A 10,605-nucleotide genomic window follows, 5' to 3' on the forward strand; every position below is an offset into this window, starting at 1 on the left:
TATTTCTTTCATTTTCCTGGAGTGGCTGCAGAGCACAGGTTGGGAACCCTTGCTTTAGGCCATTGCTGCCTCTTGCTTGAGCTTTGTGACAGAGTAAAATACTGTGAGAGTAAATTATATGAGGCCATATACATAGTGCCTTGACTTGTTTGGTAGAAAAGTGGTTTAAAAAATGAAATGAAGAAAATTAGCTATTCCACCATTTTGTGAATGGTTGGGGCCACAGCTCATTAGTAGAGACTAGACTTACTGTGCAGAAGATTTAGGCAGAGCTCATTGCATCTCTGCTTAAACATTTTGTTTAATATTTTGTTTGCAGGATATAGGCTTTGGGGAACTATTGATAGAATAGATACATCAGGGATGGAGAATATCAGTCGTCCCCAAACTGTGCTCTATAAGGGGTTTTGGACTTCATTTTCCAGAATCCCAGACAGAATCCCAGTGGAACACACTTAAAATGTAGCGGGGTTTCCTCCTTTGGAAGTTTTTAAACAGAAGCTGATGGCCATCTGTCGAGGGTGCTTTGATTGTGTGTTCCTATATGACAAAGGGTTGAACTGGATGGCCCTTGAGGTCTCTTTCAACTCTATGATTCTATGGTACATATCGCCAATAAGTGGCGCACCAGGGCCAATACGTACTGGTGCCGTTACAGTGGCGACATCCCGTGTACACAGGCTGTGTGAGAAGTGGGGTTTCAACCTGCTTGTCTGTTCCGAACCTAAAACAAGGTAATACGTAAAGGATATGTTTGAACCCAGATACTTAAAAAGTGTGTTTTTGTTGACCATGTAGGAGAAATTCCTACCATTCTTGGATATGTTCCAGAAGGAGAGTGTGAGAGTGGAGGTTTGCAAGTGCATCATGGAAGCTTTTATTAAGTAAGTATAGAATATTCTGATTAAGTGCACTCTAGAGAAGCCAGACAATCTGTTGAAGGGCTGTTAAGTGTGATGGATTGAATTATTCTACAGTCCATTTGACATTGGAAAGATTCTTTACAGGCACTGCAGTACTAGTCTGGACGGAGAATTTAAATGCATTATATTTACCATTGATCAGTTGTTTATATAAATAGCTTATTATGCAATTGAATGCATTAGGCTGATCATATTCTGTGAAAATATATTTTGTAGTTGGGCAGGCTGGACACAATCCAGCAGTGAACTTAAATATGAGCAAACTGTTTTGGGAAGTGCAAATCAGAAATGCAAGGGCATGTAGCCTGGATACACAGTCACTGTTAAACTGATAATCTATTATGGAGAGCAATGTCATTTGCCCATGGATTTAAGAGGTGTCTGTGCCAAGCTTTGTTCACTTGGCTGTGGAGTACTGGCCCGCTCTGAGGCTAGAGACCCCAAACCCACGAGTTGACTTTTCCATGGGTCAAAGTAAATAATGTACTTTAACTCTTATAAAAAGGGAATTATCCCTTGGTGAAAGCAAAAATGTAATCTGTCCTGAAAGCACTGACCCCCTTCTGCTCTCTCATCTATCCAGCCTTTGGTGGGAGCACAAACAGTTACGCCTACTGCAATTTTGTTAAGTTCTTTGGCATCATTTTCCTTTGCTTCATCCTATAGTTTCTTCATATCTGCCCTTCCAAGTCCTAGTCTTTTTCTGATTTCTCCATTTTGATTAATGACTCAACTAAGATATAGGAAATCTTTGACTGTCTCAGTGTGTTCATTGTGCCTTTTAAGTTAAGTAAATCGTGTGTGTTCATTATTACTTTCTTAATCTTCAATTGTAACTCAGCTTTTGCAGTTTCTTAGTTGACTTGCTTTAAAGGTTGTTTCAAGTCTTTGCTATTTTCAGATAGTAGTACGGTGTCATTTGTATATCTTCAATGGTTGGTGTTCCATCCTCCAATTTTCACACCATGTTCTGCTGAGTCTAATCCAGCATTACATATAATAAGTTCGGTGTACAAACTAAACTGATAGGATAATAAAATGTGGTCTTGCCAATCTCCTTCTCCTAGAATAATAGAGTTGGAAGAGACCAGAAGGGCCATCCAGTCCAACCCCATTCTGCCATGCAGGAACTCTCAATCAAAGCATCCCTGACAGATGGCCTCCCAGCCTCTGTTTAAAGACCTCCAAAGAAGGAAACTCTGAGGAAGTGTGTTCCATTGTTGAACACCTCTCACTATCAGGAAGTACTTTGTCCCATTGTTTTAAGCTTAAAAATCCTGCACATGTTTACTCAGATGAAAGTCCCACGGGGACATATTCCCACATAAGTATTGCATCTCAGCTTTATAACACCGATTTTGTACAATGAACTTCAAACTTTTACTGTAGGGTAGGGTAACCTATGTAACAACAATTCTACTTCTGTTCAGCTTAACCACGAATATTTTTCACTTTTCCCACCAAAAATGTATATGTTTATTTTTTAGGCACCAACAGGAACCAACCAAGGACCCTGTTATACTCAATGCCCTTCTACACGTGTGCAAAACGATGCATGATTCTGTGAAGTAAGATGTGTATTTCCTGTATCCAGCATTATACCATTGAACAATGGAACAATAGATGCAGGTCTTCTAGCTAAGAAGCACTGTTTCATAAATAGTGGAAATAAATAATGAAGTCTTTTAAAGGTATACAGTCGGCCCTTCTTATACACGGATTTTTTATACACAGATTCAAGCATACATGGTTTGAAAATGTTCCAAAAAAGTATAAATATAACTTGATTTTCCATTTTTTATAAGGGACACCATTTTGCTATGCCATTATATTCAATGGGACTTGAGCATACATGGATTTTGTTATACACGGGGGATCTTGGAACCAAATCCCAGCATGTAACAAGGGCCCACTCTATTTGGCATTTTGAAAACTGTATCCAAACTCTTTTTGCCAGTCTTCCAGCAGAAAGCTGCTATTCTGTTAGTGACAGGATGCTAAGAACCCACAGAAACAACAAATGGAAATATATGGGGTTATTATTTTCTGAGTATGGCATTCCTGCATTCTGTATCTATTATTCTTTGCTGGCCTCCTTCATTGGAAACTGGTCACAATTTAATAGGCATTCTTTGATACCAGGCAATGAGGGCAGGTGACAGTTGTGAGTTACTGTATTCTAGTAATAGTTGCTGATTTTACATTAATGCTTAATGGCCCAAGCCATAAAACACAGAAGATGCAAAGGACACTTACATATGCTCTTTATTCCATAGTAGCCATTAAATCTGAAACTGGCCTGGGCTGCGGTGTAAATATAGGAATCAAAATCAATATAGGAGATCTGTGGTGGTGCTGAGAACAACATCAAGGTCTCTTATTGGTTTGGCTTCATCTTGGCTTCCTTAGCTTTTAATGAGACATAGTAAACAGGGGAAACAAATCAGATATTTTAAAAGAATAATACACAATTCAGAATACAAATAGTTAGAAAAAATATGTTCATGCCTATAATTATTACTTCAACAAACAATGGTAACCATATGAAATGCTTGTGATTTCACCCTGGCCCACGCCACCCCCTACTTCCAGCAATATCCCCAGCATTTCATGGCTATGCTTTGATTTTTGACCCAATATAATATGTCATATTAAATTGTATATATTACTTTTACAGTTCAGTCCTACACATGTTAACACAAGAAATATTATTCCTTCAGCAAACATTATGTGCACATTTACCCACAGAACTCACTGAATCTTCCTTCTGAATAGAGATGTGTAGGATTGCCTTGTCAGCCTAGTTAGAAGGAGTTGTTAGTAGCTGATGCTGTAAAACACTTTTTTCTAGTGCGCTGACGCTAGAAGATGAAAAGCGAACATTAGCCTCTTTGATAAATGGATTTTTAAGAATGGTGAGTATTTGGTATGCTGTTCTGTGTTATGATGTTACCTGAAAAACTTTTGATCTTCTCTTAACTTGTTTGTTATGTTATCTATATTGTTTTTGATTGTTGATTTTATTATTACTTGTCTTCTGCATTTTTAATGGAAATGAATATAAACAGATTAAATGAACTAGAATCATAGAATCATAGTTGGAAGAGACCTCAAGGGCCATCCAGTCCAACCCCATTCTGCCATGCAGGAACTCTCAGTCAAAGAATACCTGACAGATGGCCATCCAGCTTCTCTTTAAAGACCTCCAAGGAAGGAGACTCCACTGCACTACAAGGCACCTTATTCCACTGTTGAACAGCCCTTACTGTCAGTTAGTTCCTCCTAATGTGTTCTACTAATACTTATTATTGTTCTGTACCTTCAAATAGTGATCCTAAGGTGAACCAATCACAAGGTTTTTTGGGGTTGAGAGTGTGTGACTCACCCAAGGTCACACAGTGGGCTTCCATGGCCAAGCTGGGTATAAAACCCTGATCTCTAGACTTGTAATCCAACAGTCAAATCACCACACCATGCTATGGATGCTATGACTACTACATATTTTGGTAGTCATGGATGTGTGATTACAGTAATGTCATTTAGGAAACGGTGAACCTTATTTTTTGATGGCTGTAACAGAGTTAGCTTCACTGGGGAACAAGTCATACGGAAAGTGTGGGTTACATCTTGCTGATGTCTAAGAAGTGTCTTTTATGAATCCGCTTAAACAGGTTTCGTTTGGCCGTGACTTTGAGCAGCAGCTGAGTTTTTACGTGGAATCCAGATCGATGTTTTGCAATCTGGAACCTGTTCTTGTCCAACTGATTCATGTAAGCAATATATTTAATGGGCACTTTTGTGTGTTTTTAATTGTCTTGATCTTTTAATTAGTCAGACGCTTTGTGTCCCAAATTTTGGGGGGAAATCAGGATTAAAAATAACAAATAAATAATATATCCAGGGATAGCTCTTTTAGTTAATAATACTGTACTAATAATATTAATAATAATACCACCATATCTCAAGAATACAAATTTTCAATATTATTTACTTAAAGGCAAGTTTCAAGGCTCTAAACCATGAAGGATAAGACTGCAATGCCTAGTGACATTTGTGTAGCCACATTATATGCATGAGTATTAGTAGGATTTCAGGAAGCCAAGAAATAGGTTTTCTATATGGGATAGTGCATTGTTTCTTCTCTTAATGTAAGTGAAAAAGAAAGCCTAAGTGATGAGGTAAATTTGCACAATTTATATAGGTTATTGAATTCAGCCTCTCTTCAATTTGTTCAAGACACTGATATTTTTAATGCAGAATATATACAGTTGCATTCATGCATCCTTCTATATTTTCTTCCATTATTTGTGTTGCTAATTCAGTTAAATTACATCAGATTTACAGTTAGACCAATTTAGTCCCATTGAGTGGTGCTGGATAAAGTCTTTTAAGTTGCAGAGTTGCCCCCACCAGTAATGTCCTCTTCTAAAACAGAGTGTGAACCAACTGGCAATGGAAACAAGAAAAGTGATGAAAGGGAACCATTCCAGAAAGACGGCGGCATTTGTCAGGGTAGGTGCCAAAACTGAACAGCTTCCGCACCCTTTGCACTTTCTTATGAACAAGACGGAGGCCTATTATGTATGTAGGACCTGCTTTGAAAATTAGCGAACAAAGAGAAGTGAGTGTCAGACTCACATACACCATGCTCTTCCTTTATTGTGGCCAGAAAGAGCAGATTGGGAGCAACTGCTCCTTCTTTAACCTAAATGAGTTGACTAGTATTTCTGAACTGGAAGGAATTCCAGTTAGTTTAAACTATTGTGTGTGTGTGTTTTAAGAAGTGAACTTAATAAATCAATGTTTGATGTTAGTACTGTATATTTCAAAAGACCGTAGTTTGAACTAACCAGAATTCCTCCCAATTTGGATATAACAATAAATTCAAATTGGCTGAAAACAGGGAGCAATTGTTTCCAATTTCATAGGAGGAAATGTTACGACTTCTTAAGTACAGCCAAACCATGCTTTTATAATTATATCCAGGCATGTACTGTTATCCTTGAGAATAAAAATTAAATGTTATTCAAGGTTATATAAACTCCCTTAGTGCATATGTTTTAAAAATGTATGTGCCACTCTTGGGTATACATGTTTTTGTAGCAGTTCACAGTATAAAGAGAAAGAACAAGAGTCTGAAAAGAAAATAATAAGAATGAGAGGGAAGTTGAGATGACAGCATTTTAAAGTGATGATATTTTGTGACTTAAGATATGTCAGGAACTGTCTTTGAAAGCATTCCTTTCCTTTCCTTAGGCTTGTGTTGCCTTCTGCTTCATTACAATTCCATCTCTGACAAGCATCTTTTCTCGCCTTAATCTGTACTTGCATTCTGGACAGGTTGCTTTGGCAAATCAGTGCCTTTCACAAGGTAAGCCTTATGACTTTGTAGTTCCTTCATTTAAAAAAAAAGTGACTATTTTAAGAAGCAGTCTTTCTGACAACATGAAAAAAAAATCTGTTTGTGATTCTTTGCACCATTTCTATAGCCAGGTGATGTCAGGGCTGTGACTAAACCACTAATCTCATCAGGTCTCTGGCCAAAGACACGAATGGATATTATCTACCTAGGGTTGCTCCTGCTCCTCCTTCTCCACTGGGGAAAAAGGAGTGAAGCTAGGAAAAGACCCCCCAGATTCCCTTTAGGGAACCCCTCTGGGTCGGGTAGAGGCCTGGAGACTTCCATGTACCAATGCACAACCTCTGGCGTCAGATTGTGTTTTGTACTGGATCGTGCAAGAAGCAGCACTCATTGACAGCCTGGTCTTAGAATAACATTTTCTTTTGGGCAGTAGGAAATTTGTCCCAGTTGAGGAATTTACACATCCAGCTATATGTCTAATTTGGATGGTTCCAGACTTGTGTGAGGGAGAGTGAATTAAATCTTGCCTGTTTGGGGAGATAACAAATGCTGCTAGCATTGTGTACTTACTAGCGAGTTCTAGCCCTAAATACAAATGAGCTGACCTAGGAAACTGACTAAGGCTTTTGCTAAAATGCTGGCATTTTATTTCTTTGTTTAGAGGTGATGCTGGGTGCGCTGTCAGAGCGGAGGGATTTAGAGCTAAGCTGACTGGTCCATCCAAGTACATTGTGAAAACAATAGAATGGCTAAGTCACTTCGGTAGTCTTTGTATTTATTTGGCTTGTTTGTAGACAAACCAAGCAGAGCTTGCAGGCTGAAGTAATTTCTGGGTGCTCTGCTATGATTTTTCAGTTCATTCATGGTTGTTGCTTTTCTCCCTCCAAACAGTGCCTTTTGTTTGTTTGAACAAACTTGCTTGAACAATAAAATGATTGCTATCCCCAGATTTTGTAAGGGAAGAATGAGAAAGGGAAGAAACTGGATGGTAGGGAAAGTAGTAGAAGGTAAGTTAGTTAGAATGAAGAAGAAGACAAACAGTAAGGGAGTTTACAAGAGAAGGAGGGCTTCCTACTTCAAAAAATGGCTGGCTGAGTGTGGCTTTGACCTGGGATGTATCCGAGTAGCAGCATCGCAGCTAGATTGGTGGCGATTTAGTTATGATAACATCCGGGGGCATCCTGGATCAAGAATTGAAGCTGGAAGAGGTAAACTGGCTTTTTGCCCAAGGGATTAGCTCCGTACTATTTACTTCTGCGACCTGCAACAAAATACTGCAGTGCAGAATTCTTCTGTTCACGGTTCCAGTCAGTCAACCATTTCCTGCCTTGGGATTTTCCATTCCCTCCACCCCAAATTTCTTCCATTGCCATCTTATATTCCATGCTTACTGAGCACACTCAGTCCTTATTGGGTTGTTTTGGGAATTCTCTTTCCTTACAATTCCCCTGCCCAAACTCTTTTGGGCTTCAGCAGGTTTTGTAGTGCTTCATATCTCTCACATCTTTTGGTGACAACATAATGATGGCCCTCACCTTTGAACACTGGAGATAAGGGGAATAATGAAAAATATATAATTAGAGCCTATTTGAGCAACATACTAAGCTAAAAGATGTAGCAAGCCTATATACACCTTACCTTGAAACAGATGTCATTAAACACTGGAGTTTGCCTGTAGTTGGACTTGTATGGGGTTGCACTGTTACATATGACCCTGAGTTGACACACATTTTATAATTTCATAGAGCAGCCTTGCCAAAATGGCATAAGTCCTTATCAGATATGCATCATGTCTGACGGATGTTGGACGAAACACACAACTCTCTGGTTGCAAGATGGTCAGCTTGCTTGTAAATTGTCCAGCTTTTTAAAAATAACATCCATTTAAGCCACATGTTCGTGAAACAGCATTGGGCTGTCCTGATGTTTTGGTTTCTGAGTTGTTAAATCCTTGCTTGGCTAGAAGGGTATTATGTCACATGGCCAGAGCTATCCATCTAATTTGGGGGCTTATATATGACTATTTTCACCAAGGGAGTGATAAAAATGGAAATTGCCTACTGGGGTGGGATTTGTGTTGCTCAAGATTGCTGACTGAATCTACATTCAGAGTTCAGAAGTTCACAGTGCTGCGGATGTTTTAATATTTCTAACATCCCACCATCCTGAATTCGATTGCGCAGGCAAGATGACAGTCTTGTTTTTCTAGTGACCTAGTTTTGAGGGCTGTTTGGGAATGAGGAACAAAGGAGCCTCCATTTCTGATGTTTTCTGTCATCCTATTTTCTGCTTTATTACTGAATTTCTGCTTTAGAACTGAATGTTTTGCAGCCTGGGGGGGTCATAATAGGAAATGTCTACTGCTTTTCATCTACCACCAGAGGACTGCATTCTGCATAAATCCTTTTCAATTTAGTTTCAGACCTCTTAGGAGTGGGGTTTTTTTTTGGTTGGTTGGTTGTTTCGGTCCTGGCTCAATTTAAAGTTAAAGAAAAAAACATGATGCAAGATCACAGATATAGGTGTGTTCAGTGGCAAATCAGTGTGCAAAGGGCTCTTTCAGCACCTTTGAGACTAACTGAAAGAAAGAAGTTGGTAGCAAGGGTTTGCATATACTTGAAACTATTTCCCTAGATGCACTTTGGACAGTATGAGGAGCATGAAAGGTCACTACTGCAAGGGTTAGTGATAGCTTTGAATTTGGACTGTTTTAAAAGAGAACTAATTAAACTAGTGGAAGATAGGGCCATCAGTGGTCCATTGTCAGTAGGTCCATCAGTTGTTGATAACATGAGCAGGAAGATGGTGTTGTATTGATGTTCCCCTAGTTCCCATAGTCAATGGCCACTGTGTAAAGGGAATGCTTCATTGGATAAACCTTTGGACTAAACAAGCATGTTTCCGCTTATCTTCTCATAACCCAAGTCTTACTACTCTTCATTTTTCTAACTGGGAAATCATGATTTATTACTGTATCTGAACTAGATCTCTTTCTCTCTCTCAGCTGGACATACTTTGCAGGGTTGTTCTGGGGATAAAATGAGTGGGGAGAAAACGTATCTACAGTATGTACCTCTTTCATCTCCTTGGATGAAGATGTTACCCATAAAATAAGCATGTTAACAATTCAAAGCAAGATTAATGGTGCACTTACAGCCTCTCTTAGTACCAGAAGCTGGTTTTAAAAGAGGATTCTCTTTTAAAGATCATGCTTTCCCTTGAAAGCTGAGGAATCCCTGTGGAGCCCAGACCAGAACCGTGAAGCTGCACGGAGCCTTTCAAGGACAGTCTTAATGCAAAACCCATGCTGTGCCATAATTTTAATATTCAAAACATGATTTCCTTTACAACCCATCCTATTGGAACAAGGCATTTGGTCACACATGTGTTAAGGAAGTAGTGTTGGTTTGTACAGAGGGATTTATAGTTATTTGAGACAGAAGGTACTGGGAGGTATAGGCAGCACAGAGAATTGCTTGTGGAAAGCAAGTCAAGGAGTGAATCTATGACATCTAGGAGTGTAATTAATTCTTTGTTGCTGGTCCTTTTAAAAGTGATGTTGTTTTTGTGATGGTCTTAAATATTCCATATCATTCTGAACCCTATGGAAGCTTCCTCTTAGTACATTTAATCAACACAGGACATTAGTACATAGGGCTTTTAAACCACAATTTTAATGCATGCTATTCATTCAATCGTTGATATCAGCTGTTCCAAAACTGTTTCTAAAATGTATTGCGTTATTCTGGGTCTTTAAAGCTTAAGGAGATGAACTGATGATGGCTAGATTAAGAAACAATATGGAGATTTATCCCATGTAGTTTGAAGTAATTTTAGAAATGAATGTTCTTGAGTATGAAATCAGATACTTCCAGTATGCAGGGAGTAAAAGTTGAGTGAAAGGGTCCAGGGACAGTTTTGCCCTCCCAAGGATCTAGGCAGGTATCATCACTCTGAACCCCCCGCCTTGAAAATATTTTGTCCTCACAAGGCAAATTGCCAAATGCTTATTGGGGCACTCATTCTATTTTGGTTATAATCCCCATGTTTTAGGTCCTAAATGATAAGAAATGGACAGATGGTCATTTTTGGGTTCCTGCAGCCTGTGCTTTATCCTGTAGCTGCAGATAGTGGGTTTTCTAGTAGCAGGTTAGAGGGCAGATGGGACATAACTGCAGAAGAGAAGTGAAGCAGTGTGGTTCAGAGGTGTTGCAAATGCCTTGCCTTTTTTGGGGGGTGTGTGTGTGAAATATTTAAAAATACAGGCACGTTGATGGATCCAAGTTCCACATGCTAATGAAGGAACTGATCTTTTTATAG

The 10,605-nt window shown here is 39.0% G+C and overlaps 1 protein-coding gene across 2 annotated transcripts in view; it reads left to right on the top strand.

Moving 5' to 3' along the window:
- Positions 1 to 10,605, top strand: part of LOC149306353 (VPS35 endosomal protein-sorting factor-like) — a 35,092-nt gene that overhangs the window by 20,341 nt on the left and 4,146 nt on the right. For both annotated transcript variants that reach the window (XM_089540004.1, XM_089540005.1), the window contains exons 21-26: positions 799 to 884; positions 2,411 to 2,491; positions 3,775 to 3,838; positions 4,595 to 4,693; positions 5,358 to 5,435; positions 6,180 to 6,294. In XM_089540004.1, coding sequence (XP_089396130.1) covers positions 799 to 884; positions 2,411 to 2,491; positions 3,775 to 3,838; positions 4,595 to 4,693; positions 5,358 to 5,435; positions 6,180 to 6,294 — 523 coding nt within the window. The remainder of the gene's footprint in view (positions 1 to 798; positions 885 to 2,410; positions 2,492 to 3,774; positions 3,839 to 4,594; positions 4,694 to 5,357; positions 5,436 to 6,179; positions 6,295 to 10,605) is intronic.

This window comes from Sceloporus occidentalis, unplaced genomic scaffold (genome assembly GCF_023333645.1).
Source record: "Sceloporus occidentalis isolate IW3139 unplaced genomic scaffold, rSceOcc1.0.p SCAF_10, whole genome shotgun sequence".
In the NCBI taxonomy this organism is placed as follows: domain Eukaryota; kingdom Metazoa; phylum Chordata; class Lepidosauria; order Squamata; family Phrynosomatidae; genus Sceloporus; species Sceloporus occidentalis.